Source organism: Fukomys damarensis, unplaced genomic scaffold (assembly GCF_012274545.1).
Source record: "Fukomys damarensis isolate Sample0158 unplaced genomic scaffold, DMR_v1.0_HiC HiC_scaffold_1, whole genome shotgun sequence".
Classification (NCBI taxonomy): Eukaryota; Metazoa; Chordata; class Mammalia; order Rodentia; family Bathyergidae; genus Fukomys; species Fukomys damarensis.
The window spans coordinates 27,974,912-27,994,144 of NW_022900913.1; the positions used below are offsets into that span (position 1 = coordinate 27,974,912).

At 35.0% G+C, this 19,233-nt stretch overlaps 1 protein-coding gene across 4 annotated transcripts in view; it reads right to left on the bottom strand.

The window, feature by feature from the left end:
• Positions 1-14,579, bottom strand: part of Ranbp3l (RAN binding protein 3 like) — a 46,697-nt gene extending 32,118 nt beyond the window's left edge. Inside the window, exons 1-2 of one of the 4 annotated variants that reach the window (XM_010605477.3) lie at positions 14,410-14,579; positions 13,908-14,059 (exon numbers count right to left, since the gene is read on the bottom strand). In XM_010605477.3, coding sequence (XP_010603779.1) covers positions 13,908-13,998 — 91 coding nt within the window. In that variant the 5' untranslated portion in view covers positions 13,999-14,059; positions 14,410-14,579. Of the gene's footprint in view, positions 1-13,907 lie in introns of all 4 variants that reach the window. The other 3 variants (XM_010605476.3, XM_010605474.3, XM_010605478.3) reach the window with 3 other exon arrangements.
• Positions 14,580-19,233: the final 4,654 nt, after the last annotated feature.

Sequence of the window (19,233 nt, forward strand, 5' to 3'; positions counted from 1 at the left end):
ACTTGGCATTGTACAGAAATGGACAACCATATTGGTCTAGAAATGTTAATTTATTTTTATTTTTATAAAAAATAAAAAACCCTGTGTACAGGGGTAACACATCGTACTAAATATGTAAGGTCATATCTACGTGGGTTTGATTACAGAAACTAATAAAGTATTCTCTAAATAATGAAAAAAGAATAAGATAAAAGTATAAGAGCGAGAAGCAATTTAAATATGTTCATGGACCATTTTCATCTCCAGAATTAAGGATTATTTTAATCTTACATCATTGCCTTTTCTCTTTTACTTTCCTTTTTAGTTTTATTTTAGGATTCCCTATTTTTAATGTTCATACAGAGATTTCTTTAACTGAAATACCGAATAGTTTCATTGGTGTGAAAAGCTGTAATAGTACACGGGATCCTAATGAGACAATTAATAATGTGAAATAGGAAGTAAAGGGCTAAAGGTGTAAGGAAAGTGGGAAGGGTGGGGAAAAGGTAATAAGGGAGAGGAAAAAAATATGAGAAACTGAAAAAATGGAAATAAAGTGTTTGTAAATGGGGAGGGGAGGAGGGGGTGAAGGGAGGGCAGGGACAAGGGGAAAAATGAGAATCAAGACCTATTATGTAAAGGTACAGAATCCCAATGATGAATGTAATTGTATTGTATACCTAGATTGTACCAATAACCTCAATAAAAAGAAAACAAAAAACAAAAAACAAAAAACAAAAACCAGCATGGTACTGACAAAGAAACAGACCTGCGGATCAGTGCAACAGATTGGAAGATACAAAAACAACTCCAGATGTACTCAGCTACCTCATCTTTGACAAAGAAGCTGGCCATCCTCGCTGGAGCCAAAATGGCCTCTTTAATAAATGGTGTTGGAAAAACAGGATTTCAGCCTGCCAAAGATTAAAACTAGACCCTTATCTTTCACCATGCACTAAACTAAAATTGAAGTGGATTAAAGATCTAAATAATAAAAAAGAGTCACTAAATTTGCTGGAAGATAAGTTAGGAAGAACTCTTGAAGACATAGGAAAAGACTTTATGAACAAATCCTCAGTAGCACAGGAACTAGCAGAAAGAATCAACAACTGTGATCTCATCTTATTAAAAAGCTTTTGCATTGCAAAAAAAAAAATCAACAGAACTAAAAGACAACCTACAATGTGGGAAAATATTTTTACCTGCTGTTCCTCAGATAAAGTACTCTTATCTAGACTACACAAAGAACTCAAAACAGTCAGCCCACCCAAATATAAAGACCTGATTAAAAAAATAGGCATCTGAAATGAACAGACATTTCTCAGACAAAGAAGTAAAAACAGCAAGTAAATATATGAAAAAATGTTCCACACTACTGGTCATTTGAGAGATGCAGATGAAAATAACACTGAGATTCCACCTCACCCCACAAAGAATGGCTCCTATCAAGAAATCAAACAATAACAGGTCTTGGCAGGGTTGTGGTGGCGGGTAAGGAACCCTTCTCCATCATTGGTGGGAGTGCAGACTGGTGCAACCACTGTGGAAATCAATATGGAGATACCTCAAAGAGCTGGGACTAGAGGTTCCATTTGACCCAGCCATCCCTCTGTTGGGTATCTTTCCAAAAGAATTAAAAGAATTATATCATAGTGATATATGTGTGCCTATGTTTATAGCAGCACAGTTTGCAACAGCTAAAACTTGGAAACAGCCCATTTGCCCATCAGTTGGAGAATGGATAAAGAAGATGTGTTTTTTCTATAAAATGGAATACTACTCAGCCATAAAGAATGAGAAATTAGATTCATTCATAGGAAAATGTATACATGTTGAGGATATACTAGTAAGTGAAATAAATAAGTCACACATGTGTAAATACCGAGTAGTTTCTCTGGTGTGAAAAACTATAATAGTACATAAGATCCTAATGAGATAATTGACAATGTGAAATAGGAAGATAAGGGCTAAAGGTGTAGGGAAAGTGGGAAGGGTAGGGGAAAGGTAATAAGGGAAAAGAAAAAATATGAGAAAATGATAAAATGGAAATAAAATGTTTGTAAATGGGGAGGGTAAGAGGGGGTGAAGGGAGGGTAAGGGACAAGGGGGAAAAATGAGAACCAAGACCTGTCATGTAAAGGTACAGGTTACCAGTGATGAATGTAACTGTTCTGTATACCTAAAATGTGCCAATAAACTCAATGAAAGAAAAAAAAAAGATAAAAATTGGGGAACATGTTTTAATTATATAAAGTCCTTTTACCATTTTTAAAAATAGTAATGACAGACATAACAAGGTATTTGCCATTTTATTTTCAAGTGTACCAAGTAGCCTTAAGCACATTCACATTCTCATGCAACAAGCCCACTTTCTAGCTCCAGAACTTTTCCATCATTCCAAACTGAAACTCTGTATTCATTAAACAGTAACTCGTCATTCTATTCTCCCACAACTGTTGGAGACCATTAATCTATTTCTGACTTTGAGCTTACTGTAAGTGTAATATGCAGAGCTATCTTTTTGTATAGACCATATTTCACTTAGCAGAATGTCTTCATCTACTTGATAGAATGTTATCAGAATTTCATTTCTTTTAAAGCCTGAATAGTATTACATTGTCAACTGAAGTACTTTTTAAAAATCTCCATTTTCATTCTCTGCTTCATTTTTTCACACATTTCTAATACCCACCTCTGTACACATATTTCTCATTCATTCATCTCCTTATTTCTCTTTTTCCTTGTCTACATTATTAATATTAGGATTATTATTTAGCAGTGAATACTCACGAGTATTTGAAAAGTATACAAAACTTAAGTTACTCCCTTAATTTTTCTATCCATTCCAGTATTCTTTATTATAATAGCTTTATCGTATAACTTGTGGAGGTAAATGGAAGTACAGCAAATAATAATAATAATAAGTAAAAATAAAAGAAATTAGTGCTTATCATCAAAAAAATGGAAATATAGCACCAGCACTTCATACTAACCATTAACTTTGAGCACTACCTCTCTCTGCTGTTTTCAGTTTTTTAAGTAGTCTTTGAAACTCTAAAGTTTAGTGATATGAATTTACTTGGATGAACTATTTGAAAAAAAGTATTGATTCATTTAATGAATATTAATTGCCTGCTATGAGCAAGGTAGTGCATAATATCTCAAGTAAAAAGCTTAAAATATGAGAATTGATCACAAAAACAAAATAAAATTTGGCAAATCTATTACATTGTTAAGATTTGTTTTCTTTATACTTTTCTTATCTTAAGTTTGTAGCAAGGACTGTTTTCTAAAACTCCCTCAAAGCCTATTTTTCTTCATCCCATTATGAAGAAAATCATTTCCACGAATGAATTTTAGCTTATTTAGTTTTTAAAAGGAAACAAAGAAAAACATCAATTTTTAATACATATTTGAGAATGAAGATTAAAGTTGGTCTTGTTTAAAAAACAATACTCCAAAATCTGCAGCACTGGGATGTGTCTTACCCATACTCAGCTTATAAAAAAATTGTAATGCACCCACACACACACACACACACACACACACACACACACACACACACCTCTTTATCTGTAACTTCATTTCTTTGCAGACAACTGAAACAGACAGCATAACACCAAAATTGTCTATTCCCAACATTAGATTTTATCCTTTACTCTTTCTAAATGATGATCTCTCCTAATGAATTTCATCAGAACAAGAAAGATTTGATGCCAATTAGTTAAATAGTCATTATGCAAATATCTTCAGACTATCATTCCCTGTTGAAAGTCTAGATCTTATTCCTATGAACTTTTGCTTGCTTACTGCCATCCACAGCACTGACACAACTTATCACTGGGTAAAAGAATGCAGCTTCTAACTGAATACAAGTGCTTGTTGCATTTTAAATCCTGACTTCTGAATATTTTTCTAGATTTTGCAGCAGGCTTCATTAAAAAACAACTCAGGTGTGAAACTTACCTTGCCTAAATGTTGATTAAATTTCAAGTCAAGTTAATGATTTAAGGAAATAGTTGAGCCAACACTTGAAATGGAGTCCTGAGTTTAAATAAAAAATAATAATAAATATTATTTAATCTCTTTTAAATATTAGTTTTGATACTGCCTGCTTATTTTTTGTCAAAAGGAAGCCACATATCAACACAGTTCCAAATATAGTACATTTCTATCTTTCATGAATCATGTTTTGTAAAAGACATGAGCTTCATGGTTACTTAGACTTAAGCAAAAACAAGGAGACTTGTCAGCAAGCCACTTACTCTGTGCTGATACATTTGCACTAAAACACAGCTGAATCTTCTCATTTGTTTCCTTTACAGTCAATTATAATTTTCCAAGGGACAGGTGAAGATGGTTCATAATTCATATAAAATTTAGTTGGTAGGGCCAGGGATTTAGCTCAGTGGTTACACCACCTGCCTCACAAGCACAAGGTCCTGAATTTGATCTCAAGTACCAAAAAAAAAAAAAAAAAAAAAAAAAAAAAAAAAAAAAGCTACAAAATTTAGTTAATGATTAATCATGTCCTTTTAAAACAACCAAACGACAGAGTGAGTTCAAATGCCTCGAGTCAGGCTCTTCCAGGTTCTTAGCTGAGTATATACTTTGTACCAGCATAAAAGGCAGTGACAAAGGGTTAAAATACAGGCTCTGGAGTCAAGGTTCTGGGTTAGGAAAATGGCTCAAGATCCAACTCCAAGGTCTTGATGTTATTGGCCTCCTACAGTATTTGAAAAGAAATGAGTGAGTATGTGACTAGAGATTAATAAATATTCCATGCATGTGATTTCTTTATATATCATGTTAACACTGGTATGGTGAAAGTATAAAACCATTTTTCTACTCTCAAATGGCTTGTACAGCAGAAATACTTCATCTGTGCTGGTGTTGTCTCATCAAATCACAGAATCTTGGTTTTTTTGTTTTTTTGTTTTTTGGTACTGGAGATCGAACTCAGGTCCTTGCATTTGTGAGGCAGGCACAGTGCCACTGAGTTAAACCCCCATCCCAGAATCTTCATTTTGAAAGGATTTTTATCAGCTACTAACATGTCTAGTGCATCCTCAGTTGATGGCCTTCCATAAAACAGAATACCAATAAGGGTAACAATTATGCTGGTGACAGTATTTATGCACCCATGTATGACAGCACCCTGGTGTGCAGGCTGCACGCGTGCCCACATCTTGGCTCTCTATCCCATAGTTCAGCCTCCAGATTCTGCCTCAAAGTGCTGTATACAATTTCATCATTTTATATGTATGCCTTATTGTGAAATATGCACTGCTTCTTGTTGTGACAGCTGTATTCAACTTTAGAAAATACCAGCAAAGATACTATGATATGCATGTACTTGGTACACTGAATTGTGGTGTCTACTGACCTACTAGGGAATTTGCATTCTGTGATGATTGCTAATGCCAGGAAATTAATATCCCAGAGGCTCTTTATTATTAACCCATTGTTTTTCCATCTCAATCAATATCTAAGGCTGTGTAAATTAGCATAAGGAACATCATAAATGAACTTTCATGATTTCATGATGAAATCTATGGCATCTAAGGCCTTCAGGTTGCCAAAAATGTTTTAGGAATACTTCTAGTGTTGAAGAATCTGCCAAGGCCTGTATGGTGCCCACTATGGAATGCACCAGTGTCCACTAAGAAGTGGAAGAAAGTTCAATTAGCTCAAATTGATACATTATATTTGCTGTCTCACAGTCAAAGCTGAAAGAGCTTACTATTGTGGGCAATACATTACATAAAAGATGTTTCCTTATATAAATGCCCTTTCCTTCTACTTCCCTTTATTTCTCAACTAAGTTCCTGATGCTCACTTAAGCAAGTCACTGCACTGGTCTCCTTTTCTACCTTCAACATAGCAGTTCTTAGATTGTGATCTCTGCAGCATCCAGTTTGTTAGAAATGAAAATTATTAGTCAGGAGCAATGGCACTTGCCTATAATCTAAACTATACTCAGGAAGCTAAGACAGGCAGATAACACATTTGAGGCCAGCCTGGGCAATTTAGCTGGACCCTGTTTCAAAACAAAATAAAAAATACTGAGGCTGTAGCTCAGGAGTAGATTACTTGTCTAGCATGTGCTAGGCCCTGGGTTCAATCCCCCACACAACAGAGAAAATAATAATATTAAAAAAAAACACAAAACTTCTTAGCTCTTCCCTCTTCTTCCCCCAGACTTTTGAATCAGAAAGTCAGAATCAATCCCAGCAACTGAGCTTTCATAAGCTCTCCAGTTGATTTTCTAGATAACACTAGTTTGAGAACCATTGAACTAGATAACTACTATGCAGTAGTCTCCTTTATCTAGTTTTGTTTCCCATGGTTTCATGCTTTCCATGTTATCCATGGTAAACACCAGTCCAAAAACATTAAATGGGAAATTCCAGAAATGAATAATTTACCAATTCTAATAACATTTATTATGAAATACTATCGTAATTGTTCTATTTTATTATGGTTGTTAATATCTTACTATGCCTAATTTATAAATTTAACTCTATCATAGGAATGTATAGTCTTCTCTGGGTGGCTACTGGGGATTTGTTCCAGGACCATGGCTATGTAGGGAAAAATGGCATATTTAGAGTTCAGTATTATCTGCAAATTCAGGCAACTCTGGGGTCTTAGGATGTATTTCTTGCAGACAAAGGAGGTAGGGAGCATGTATAGTACAATTGCAGAGATGCAAGTGAGTTGAGATCATGTCAAAACAAACTTACATGTAGACTGAATTCTAAACCTCAGCCTGTGTACTTACTCTTACCAGACTGTACATGATTTTCCTCCAGATTTGCCAATTCATTCCTCCACTCCCTATAAATCTGTGATCACAAACTTTTGTTCTTTAATAAGGTAAGCTCTGAGCAGCCAGTTCAAATGGGACCTCCACCGTGACACTTTCTGTTCTTCCTATTTCATTTTTCTCCACACTTGCCATATCCATTGTGACAATCCACACAGTATATTCGGCTTCTTTATCTTCTTTATTGTCTGCCTTTGTACCTGTTAGAAAGTAAGCCCCATACGGGCAGGAGTTCAGACTGCTTTGTTCACTAGGGCCTAGAATAGTGCCTGATATAGTGGATATTTGTTGAATGGAATGAATGAAACACTAAGTTCAAACAAAAAGAAGAAGTTGTGTGAGATAAATCTTTATTAAGTAGTTCCATTTAGCTGTTTTTCCTGAATTCTGAAGAAAGTTAAAAGAATTCATTGATTCTAAAGGATGTTCAACAACAGATGCCTGGAAAAAAAGTGATACTGAAGTCTTGTCTGAGTTGTTGTCATTGTTGTTATTACTATGGTGACTACTACTACTGCTGCTATTTTGGTGTCAGAAACCAAAGGCTGGGCTCTATGCATGCTAATTCCTTGCCACTGAGATACACCCTGGCCCTAGCTATTAGATACTTAGCTATTTTTATTATTCTTCAATTTACCCTATGTTAATGTCACTGATTTGGTAATTTTAGATTACTGTATCTCAATACAGAAGTTTTAAGAGTTCACAAATAAATGAAGTAATAAAATACTACTAATTATTAAGTTTATCTCAGGTAAGAACTAATATTTCACCTTGAATGGTTGAAATTTTCTGAGTTTGGGTATGGATATTCTGCCAGCAAGGTGCCATTATGTTCTTGAGCAAGTTGTTAAAATTCTCTGAGACCTTCCAGTCTCTTCAGTATTCAGAGTACTAGAGGCAGTTTTGGAGTATGAGTCCTCCCAGGTAATCCCATGCACAATTTTCATTTATCTTGGGAAAATACTTTAGAATGGAACTGCTGGTTCATCGGGTTGGTGTAGGTTTAGCTATAAAAGAAACTGCTGAAGCATTTTTCAAATGATCATACCACATTACAGCAATGAACGGGAGTTCTGCTTATTCCACATCTTCCTGCAAACATCATGTGTCAGTATTTCAGCCATTCTAGTTATGTTAGTTGGTTTTTTATTACTGTGATAGAATATGTGTGATAACAAATGAAGGTTTTATTCAGGCACATAGTTTTAGAGATTTCAGTCTACCAGTCAGTTGGCCTTGTTGCTTTTGGTCTTGTGACAACATATTATGCCGGGAGTATATGGTATAGAAAGAAAAAAGACAAATGAGGAGCTGGAGTCCTATTGTCCCCTTTAAAAGCTCGGCCCCGATAAAGAAAACCTCCCACTAGGCCTCATTTCCATCATTTCTTAAGAGTGACAAACTGAGAGGTAAGCCTTTAGCATGTGGACCTTTGGAATATTCCAGACCCAAATTTAGCACTAGTGAGTGTAAAATGATATTTCATGGTGGTTTTATTTTGTCTTTCCTCGAAGATGCACAATGTTGAGCATCTTTTGATGTGCTTATTGGGCATCTTCTTTAAAAACGTCTGCAATATTATTTGCTGATCTTTAAATCAAATTATTTTGCTTGACTTGTAAGAGTTCTTAACATATTCTGACTGCAGGTCACATATACATGACACATATGAATGATATCATGATTATACATATACAGTACATATGTATAAATATATATATATATGTTACATATATATAATTTTTTGTTCTTTTCTTAATGGTATCTTTTGAAGATTTTTGTTGTTGTTGTTCTAGGGATTGAACCCAGGGCCCTTGACCTGAGTTAGAGCCTTTGATTCAGCCCTTTTTAAATTTTGAGGTGGGTTCTCACTAAGTCACTAAGTTCCTCAGGTTGGATTAAAACTTGTGACCCTGCTGCCTCAGCTTTCTAGAGTGCTTGGATTATAGTTGTACATCACCACAACCAGCTTATCTTATCTTTTGTGTATAGTTCAGTAGCGTTGACTATATTCATATTGTTATATAACCAATTCCAGAACACTTTTCACCTTGCAAAACTGAAATCCTAGGACCATTAAATCCTCATATAGCTTGCATTTATTTAGAGGAGCTCATAATGGAAAGGATTCTGGTAACCTGTAGCAACTTTTAGAAAACCAAACAAAACTCAGTTGAGCCTCTTTGAGGTTCTTTTTAGGTAGCAGAGAAACAAATATGTGTAAGTCTTCTACATTTAATACCAGTCCTTAACTATGTATCACCTCAGAAACGTCATATTGTATGTGCAGCAACACTACTTTAGAATCATAAGAAATCTAATACAAGTTTATATTGAGAAGCATAACAGATTTCTTCAGTTGTTTTTTCATATAAAGGCATTATTCAATTGTACAGCAACTACTGGATTCTCTTTTCTGGGCCTATACGTTTATTCCTGGGCACTTAAATTCATGAGCTGTTTTATTTATTTATTTACTTACTTACTTATTTATTTATTTTTGGCCCCGGGGATCGAACTCAGGTCCTTGTGCTTACGAGGCAGGTGGTGGAACCACTAAGCTAAATCCCCAACCCTCATGAGCTATTTTAAATGAAGTTCATTCATGAATATATACAGAAAGCATTTAAAGGAAAGAGTATATTCACAGCTATCTAAATGAAATTTGTTTTGTGGTTTAGACTCCAAGCAAATTTGTGGAATAGTACATAGGCACACCTTAGCCTTTAAATTCATCTCTACATTGTTCTCAGCTATGTGCCTTCCAAAACCCTCAAAAGCAGTCTAACTAATGTAAAAAGAAAGATGAAGAAAGTAAAGTCAGTTTTATGGAACTGAATGAAATTTTCTTCCCCCTAAAGAATTGAAAAAATATTATTAGTTTACCTTTTATTATGGAATTCTTAGCAAAAATGTCAGAAAACAACTTGGAAAAAACTCTCTTTGCATTCTTGGTTATATATAGATGGTAACTGATGGGTATATGATAAAAAGGTGTTCAAAAATGAATGACTAAGGGCATTAATCTGTGTGGGGTGTTTTTCTGTTTGTTTGTTTGTTTTTTGTAAGCTCTTGAATTTTAGGAGACTGACTTGAAAAAGTACATTGAAAATCAACTATATCCAGAAAGTCACAGCTCTTGGGCCATGATCTTTACAGATCTTGTGCTATGTATCTCTTCATCAAGTTGTTTAATAATAGATAAGATGGCAGTCTACATGTAAAGAGCTTTCCTGAATTCTGTGAGTTGTTTTAGCACCTTACCAAATCTAAAAGAGGTGTGAGAAGCCTTGAATTTGTGGTCAGAGTGGCAGAAAGCGTAGTGACTTGGGAACACCTCAAATTTGTGGCTGTTGTCTGAAATGGAGCATCCTTTAAGACTGAGTCATTAGTTTGTGGCATCTTCATTAATTTTGGATAATGTCAGAATTGCATTCTGTTATAGGATACTCCAAAATTGGTGTGAAAACATACAAAGACAACCAGGAGGAATTCCTGAGTATCTGGGGAGAAGCTTCTCTGATATGGATCAATGAAAACATAAACAATGCAACACTAGGATCACAGATTTTATAGAAAGCTATCTAGAGTAGAATCAACATTGAAATTTGCCATTACTAGCTGTGTAACCTTGGAACAGTCACTTGATCTTGAGGATTCTTAGTTTCCAAGACTTTAAAAGGAGGTTAATCACATTTATCTGTGATGATTAATCTTATGTGTCCACTTGATTGAGCCACAGGACCCAAATAGTTGGTTAACAGTTTGCATGTTTCTGTGAGAGGGTTTCAGAATCAGATTACATTTATTTATTTATTTATTTATTTTTATTTTTTATTTTTTTAGAATCAGATTACATTTAAATTGGTGGACTTTGAGCCAAGCAGGTTGCCTTTCACCATGTGAGTAGGCCTTGTCCAATCAGTTGAAGGCCTGAAAAGAACAAAAGGCTGATCTCCCCAGAGCAACAGGAAACAGATTTCTGTAATATTAGCTCTTTGCCTGGGTCTTCAGCTTGCTGACTCCTCCCCTCACCAATTGTGGTAAAAGTTAAATCAGCAAATATGAAAGTGAAACTATTTGTAAATTTAAAGCCTTATAAAACATACATGTTTGTTTGCCTAATGCATGAAATGTGTAATGAGCTTCGCTGAGACTTTGTAGGAATATAAATTAACATTTATGAATGTGATCACAGGATCACCATTATAGGTAAATAGATTGAAAATATCATTTAAAAAGCTACCAATAGCAACACGTAGTGAAGGAAATATATTTTATGAAGACAGGAAATCATGACTTAGTTGACTTAGTTTAATTTACACAACCAGCATTTGACACAATACCTTGTACATAGTTTTGCCCACATAACTGTTGAAGAACACGTGACTTTGATCTATGTGATCCACAAAAAGAGTATATTTTGTGAGAGACTAGGTGGAGTCAAATACTTTAGTCAACATCAAGCACTTTAGAAGGAGGCATAAGGAATGAGAATATGTGTATGTGTTGAAGCTGTTCATAGTCTTAGAAGAGTTAAATATCAATCATAGTCATGTGTAGCTAAATAAGAGAACTGCAAGATTAGTCTGTCTGGGCCAAGGCCAAAGCCATGAACTCAGTGTGCCTCTATGTACAAATCCACAGCCAGACCTCATTCTCTAAAATGAATGTCTCTGCCTCCTTGGACCTTTGCTGAACTTTGTGTAATACTAAGGTGCAAATACAGCATAGAGGAAAAAATCTGACCATGGCACTGAATGTGTACTTTTAAATTCCAGAAGTGGAGTAAATCTAGACTTTTAAATTCCAGTAATTTGAATGCTATTTAACAACATAGCAAGCACCACTAGTGTCATCTGTCAACTCCAATCTCTTGAGGACATTTCTTATGGCAGATGTGGCCAGTCTGCATTAGCGTGCTTCACAACTGCGGGGATTGTGGTTTTTGTGGGCAGATATTTTGAGACTCAGCGGTGGCAGAATATGGTTGCTTTCAAAATATTCAAGGCAAAAAGCTTCAGTGTGGGAAAGAAGACCAGACTTCTAGTCTTGTTGGTATTTTGGGAAATATGTCATCATTAATGATATTTCCAGGCTTCTCTGAATATGGCCAGTAAAGAAGAGACCATCGAGACAGCCTGACTTAAATTGAAACAACAGTGGGATATTATTTTCCACTTATAACATTGGGGAAAAATTGAAAACAGTACTGTTCAGAAATATCCTTCACTGATAATTGGAGAATCATTTCAAAAGAAAAAAAAAAGCTTAAAAAGTAAAAAGTGTATAATTCTTGACATACAATTGTACATATTTCTCTGCACAGAACTACCCATTAGTTTAGGTTTAGCATCTTAATAATAATAGCAAAAGATAGAAATAAATAAAATCTCTACTAGTAGGGAGTTTTGCTGAGTCCATATGAAAAAATCAATAAAAATAAGGTTGTATTCTTGCACATAATGACATGGAAATTTGGTCATCATATGTTGTTAACTGAAAAAAGCAGTTTACAAAACACTATATAGAGAATGTCTATTTTTATTTAAAATCAAGCAAAAAATCTTGTACATGTCCGTGAAGAAAAGGTTATTTGGGCTGGGGATTTAGCTCAGTAGTTCCTCTGCCTGCCTCGCAAGCGCAAGGACCCGTTTGATTCCCGTACCAAAAAAAAAAAAAAAAGAAGAAGAAGAAGAAGAAGAAAAGGGCTATTAGAAGACTATTTATTAAAATATTAGTAGCAACTGTCTCTGAGTCATGGGGTTATAGATGATTATTTTACCATTTACTTTATGCCCCACCCTCCAAATATTATGTGCTTTAAATATTACAACAAATGGAGCAGTTACAACAAATGGACAGCAAGCAAAAAACAAACAAACAAACAAACAGAAGCACCACACACACACACACAAACCAAAAAAAAAAAAAAAAAACCCCTGATGAACTAGGATTGTGTACTAGTAAAGGAGCAAAAGCATTTTGAAGTGTTGTGCCTAAACCTTGCTGCATCCTAGGACTTTATATTCTAAGACTGTGGGTTCAAAATGATTTATTTGAGCTCTGATAGTGCAGTGTGTTCTAAAAGGTTTACATTTAATAAAAGGTATTTTCTACCTACACTGTGCTAAGCCTTGAAGTCACTTTGCACAGCTCCAGGACTCTTTCAGGGAGATGGCTTGACACACTCACACAAATGGAAAGTTTTGGTCCATTAGCTACCACTGTCTATATCACTGAAATCTAAAACTGTCTACAGAAAAACAAGTAAGTGATTCATAGCCTAGATCCATACATAAACAGATCTATCACAAAGGACTGAAGCCGGTGACATTAGAAATGCCCAGTAAACCCTTAACCTCTGGGAGGTGATGACATCATCTACGGTGGTACCCAGTATTTTTCACAAGTGTCCTTTGCCATTCCTGACTTAGTGGGTTGGAGAAATCATCTTGTCTCTTCATGTTATCCATCTACCACTAAGTGACGCAACTGGCTAGGTAGCAGATTTTAAAAATTGAAAAGACTGTTTATGAAAATGGCTGTGAGATGGGGTAGTTTAGCTCTGAATGAGTGCCCATTATGTGAAATGTGTTACCTCTGGACCATAAAAAGGAAAGAGTCAACATTTATACTTCCCAAAAATTAATGAACCAGAAATCCAAAATTAGACTTAAACTAGGTCCACAAGGCTACTCTAGTGTTAAGACAAAGACACAGCTTCAAGCTAAGTTAAAGCTACTCTCAGCTAAATCCTCCCTGTAGCCAATGCAGCTTTTCTCAGGCACACGTTTTGAATGACACAAAAATCTAGCAGACTAAAAAACTAACAGTGGCTAGAAGTTTAAACTTAAAAGTTTCCAAGGAAATGCTTTCTTGATAGTCATTCAATTCTTGATAATCTTTTAAAAATCAATTGTGAGTCCAAGTTAATCCATCCTTATGCCTCCCTACTATATCCATTGTTATAAAAATGGAAGATTTCAAAGTGTTTTATAATCAGAGCTTCCTTTAGATACTTTACCAGCCCACCATTCTTCTGGATATGTAAATGGACAGAAGGTCACAGAACACAAGACCCAGACTGACTCACCTTGCTGTTGCTGGTTCTCTTGCAGCTTCAGGTGACACATGTGCAGACTGGTGAACAGGTGGCTGCTGCCTTTCCTTTGAGTAGCAGACATGGTACTAGCAGCCTGGCAGTGGCTTGAGGATTACAAGCATTTCCTTCCCTCAGCCAGTCACCTAAAATGGTTCTCAGAAGATATGCAGAACCACATACTCACACACAGTTTCTGCTATGCATGTAAAACATTTACTACTCTAGTAAACTTCCAACTTTTTCCTAGACATAATTCCTGAAATAAATATTTACCAATGTTACCTCCCCTACAGAAAAAGATGCCAATTCATGAGGCAAAAACCATATTTAGTTCTTTCATTTCAAAGCAAACTGAAACTGTCTCCTCTTATCATGTAAGATCCCCAAAAGCAACTATTTCTAACAAATTACGGTTATGTCAATGCACTGCCTTCCACTGATACGAAATCCAATTCCTCTAGTATTTAGAGAGGACTGTTACAGTGATACATACACAAAGGAAAATAAATGCTGTGGGGATAAATCAAATGATTTCTGCTCTTCGCCTGGTTTGAGTTACTCTCTGTGACAGCTGGACACATATAGTCTTTAAGGGAGGCAGGAAGGAGGAGGAGCAGAGTGAACTAGGGTGATTAGCATAAAGAGGCAGGCAAGAAATGGCACTAGAGTTGCTTTGAATAACAGTGACTGAATCAGGGATTCTACAGATTTCCTGCTGTTACAGTAATTAAATATCTGACTTCAGCTCCTTTACTTGTAATTAAAATACAACTTGAAAGCTTTATCCTAATGTGTACACTCATTTGTACATGTATAATCTAAAAGGTATGACTGGAACTGCTAATGAGCTCATGGAAATGTACTGCTGAACTTTAGATTTCTGTAAACACCTCTGAGACTTCAGAAGGGAGCAGTTACAAGGTAGTCTCTGCCAAGGCAACTATTTAGAGTTCTGGAAGAAAAATAAACACACAAAGCACTACCTTGCAAGAAATTTATCTCGGTTTTCCCATTAGATTCTTTATTTCTATCTCTAGGTGATAAGACAAAGCTGTTTCTAGTATTTTCTTCTGCTTGTTATTTCACTACTGTCAAAAAATATAAACCCAGATTACCTTTAATTGAAATAATGAAGGCTAGTAAATTCTGACTTTCAAGATTCAGAGTTCTTTATAGAGTTAGAAAGGGGATATCAAGACTGAGAAGAAAGGTAGAGCTGTTCAGCCTCAAAATCTGGATCCTCCAATCTTCCTGTGTATATTTGGAAATTGGTGCTAAACTTGACACTCCTATGAGGTTACCTCCTGGCCAGATCTGGAAGGGTTCCCACATTTTACTTTAGGAAAATTAACAATTTCCAAGCACACTTTCCTTTCTGAAACTCTAAAATGTGTGATTGTGATAGGTGTGGTGGATAGAACATGTCTGAAATCCCAGTACTCTAGCAGACTGAGGCAGAAGATTGCAAGTCCCAGACTAGCTTAAGAAATTTAGCAAGACCCTGTCTCAAAATTTTAAGAAAGAAAGAAAGAATAAGAAAGGAAGGAAGGAAGGTGGGAGATATGGCTCAGTGAGAAGGCCTAGGATTTCATACCAGCCCTATCAATCAATCAATCAATCAATCAATATGATTGCTCTTTTATAATTCTTATAAGATATTAAATACTTTTATTGTTTTAATAGTCTACCTACTGCAGTTTTAGGGCCATCACAGTATGACATTTTGAAAGACTTCTGTTAATAGAGAATCATAGTTTCTGTTTTAAATGTCTGATATTCATCTCATTCTCTACAAAAGCCATGGTAGAAGGCTTTTGTTGGTGCTTTCATGTTTCTTACTCATGGTGGAAAGCAGAAGTGTTTTCTTCTAAATGCTGCAAAATTAGTCTCCAAAATTGATGAACTGAGACTTTTCATGACAAAGAAATCCAAAAGAAATAACGTAACTACTAAATAAACATTGCAGAAAAATTATTCTCAAGGAAATTGTGGTCAGAGACAGAAAGGCCACCAGCACCAAAGAGCCCAGAAAATATACATCTAACTAGGAGAGTAGTTCAACAAAAGAAAAAACAAATAAATGAACAAACAAAAACCAAGGACTTGGCACTGGAAAAATAATGCAATGACAGGAGTCACTAAACAGTAAGAACTCTGAATATCAGTAGTCAAAAGTCCTCAATGAAAAGACACAGACTGAAATAGTGGATCAAAAAACAAAATGCAACAAAATATTGCCTACAGGAGATATGCCTCATTCAAAAGGAAGCTCCTAGACTAAATGTGAAAGGATAGAAAACAATGCTCTATGCCACCAGAGACTGAAAGGAAGAAGGAGTAGCTGTTTCATCTTCAAACAGAGCAGACCTCAGGCCAAAACTACTTAGAAGAGACAGTGATGGCCACTACATACTGGTAAAGAGAACAATTCAACAAGAAGAAAAATAAAACTACTGGACACAAAAGGACAGATGGACACCAATATGATCACAGCAGGGATCTTTAACACCTTATCTTTATTACCTATCTTAACATCTCAAGATTTGAGAAAAACAAGAGGAATCCAAATCTGAAATTAATACAAGGAAAGAAAATATAAATTTCGGAGCAGAAATTAATGAAATTGAAACTAAAAAATATGAAAGATCAATGAACCAAACATTTGGCTCTTTCAAAGGATAAGCAAGATTGATATACCCTTAGCCAAACTAACTTTTAAATAAAGGAAAGAGAAAACATATCAATGCAATTAGAAATGAAAAATCCAAAACTACAACAAATGCTACCAAAATCCAGAGGATTCTCAAAAATTATTTGAAAACAGATATTTCAATTGGAGAACTTAGAAAAAATAGAGAAAATGCTAGACACATATGAATTAACAAAATTGAACCAAAAAAGTTTAAAATCTCTGAATAGTCCAATAACAGGAATCAAAATAGAGGCAATAATAAAAATTCTACCAACAAAGAACAGTTCAGGACCTGATGAATTTACTGTAGAATTCTACCAGAACTTCAAGGAAGATCTAATGCCAATATTCACTAAATTCTCCAATAAAATTGAAAGGGAATGAGTACTACCAAACTTAATTCTTGAATCTAGCATTACCCTGATACCAAAGCTGGACAAGGACTCAAGAAAAAAAGAAAACTACAGGTCAATCTTCTTAATAAAAATGTATGCAAAAGTCTTCAACAAGATACTGGCAAACATAATGCAACAAATCATTAACAAGGTCATACACCATGACCAAGTTGGCTTCACCCCAGGGAAGCAAAGATGGCTTAACATTTGTAAAGCAATAAATGCAATACATCACATAAATAGAAGCAAGGACAAAAATCACATGATCATCTTAATATATGCAGAAAAAGCCTTTTATAAAATTTAACATCCATTCATGATAAAAAAGAAAATCCTGATACAATAGGTATTGAAGGGGCTATCTCAAATGGATAAAGATAATTTATGATAAACCCACTGCTAACATCACACTAAATGGGAAAAACTGAATAATTTTCCTCTAAAATTAGGAACAAGACAAGGGTGTCCACTCCAATTCATTATAGTACTTGAAACATTATTCAGAGTAATCAAATAAGAAAAAAAACAATAAAAAGTGTATAGGAAAAAAAGAAGTCAAATTGTCCTTATTCATAGATGGCATGATCTTTTACATAGAAGTCACAAAAAACTCTACCAAAAGACTCCTGGCAGTAATTAACAAAGTAAAGGGATACAAAATAGATATACATCATTCCTGTACACCAACAGTGAACTCACTGAGAAAGATAGGAAGAAAGCAATACTATTCCCAATAGATACAAATGATTACATACTTAGAAATTAACTTTTTTTTCCCTCATGAGTTTATTGGTACATTTTAGGTATGCAGTACAGTTACATTCATTATTGAGATCTTGTACTTTTACATGACAGGTCTTGGTTCTCATTTTTTCCCCTTGTCCCTGCCCTCCCTTCATTCCCTCTTCCCCTCCCCTGTAGAAATTAACTTACTCAAGGAACTTAAAGACATGAATATACTCTAAAAAAATAAATTGAAGAGTATATCAGAAAATGGAAACATATTTCCTGTTCTTGGATAGGCAGGACAAATACTGTAAAAATGAACATATTATCAAAACTGATATATAGATTTAATGCAATCTCAATCAAAATGCCAAAACACTCTTCACAAAACTAGAAAAAAAAAATCCTAAAATATCTGTTGAACCAGAAGAGACCAAAAATAGCAAAAGCAATCCTGAACAAGAGTAAAGAAGAAAGCAGCACAACTCCAGATGTCAAGTTATATTACAGAGCTTTAGTGACAAAAACCATACTCTACTGGCACAAAAACAGATATGTGGCACAATGGAACAGAACAGAGGATGCAGAAATAATCTCAGGCACTTTTAGCCTGATCTTTGAAAAAGGGGCCAGAAACATACACTGGAGAAGATAACCTCTTAACAAATGTCACTGGTAAAACTGGTTATCCACATGCAGAAAATTGAATCTAGACTCATACCTCTCACCCTGTACTAAAATAAACTCAAAATGAATCATAGATCTAGATATTAAAGCAGAAATACTGAATCTGCTACAAGATAAACTAGGTAAAACTCTTGAGGACATGGGCATAGGCAAGGACTCTCTCCACAGAACCCCACTTGCTTAAGTAATGTCACCAACGATCAACACATTAGATGATATAAAATTGGATTATATAAAAAAATTCCTGCAAAGGAAACAGCCAACACAGTGAAGACACAGCATATACAGTGGGAAACAATTTTTTCCAGTTACTCCTTAGGCAGAGGCCTAATAGCTAGAATACATAAATAACTAAAAAATTAGCCCCCCATCAAAGAAAAGATACAATAAAAAACAGGCAACTGAAACAAATAAATCTCTCATAAGAAGTATAAATGTCCACAAAGAACATGAAAAAAATATTCAATATCTTCCATCACTAGAAATATACAATTTAAAACAACACTGAGATTTTATTCCTCCAGAAAGAATGACCATCATCACAAATAAAAATAACAACAAATGCTAGTGAGATTGTAGGAAAAAAAAGGAAGTATTCTACATTTTTTGTGAGATTGTAAACTAGTGCAACCACTACAAATCAATTTGGAGGTTTCTCAAAAAACTAAAAATAGAAATTTTATTCAGCTCAACTATACCTCTTCTGAGTACCTTTCTAAAAGAGTTAAAGACATTATATTACAGTGATACATAGATATGCATGTTTATAGTGGTGCAACTTAAAATAGCTAAACCTTACCTATCAATAGATGTAAAG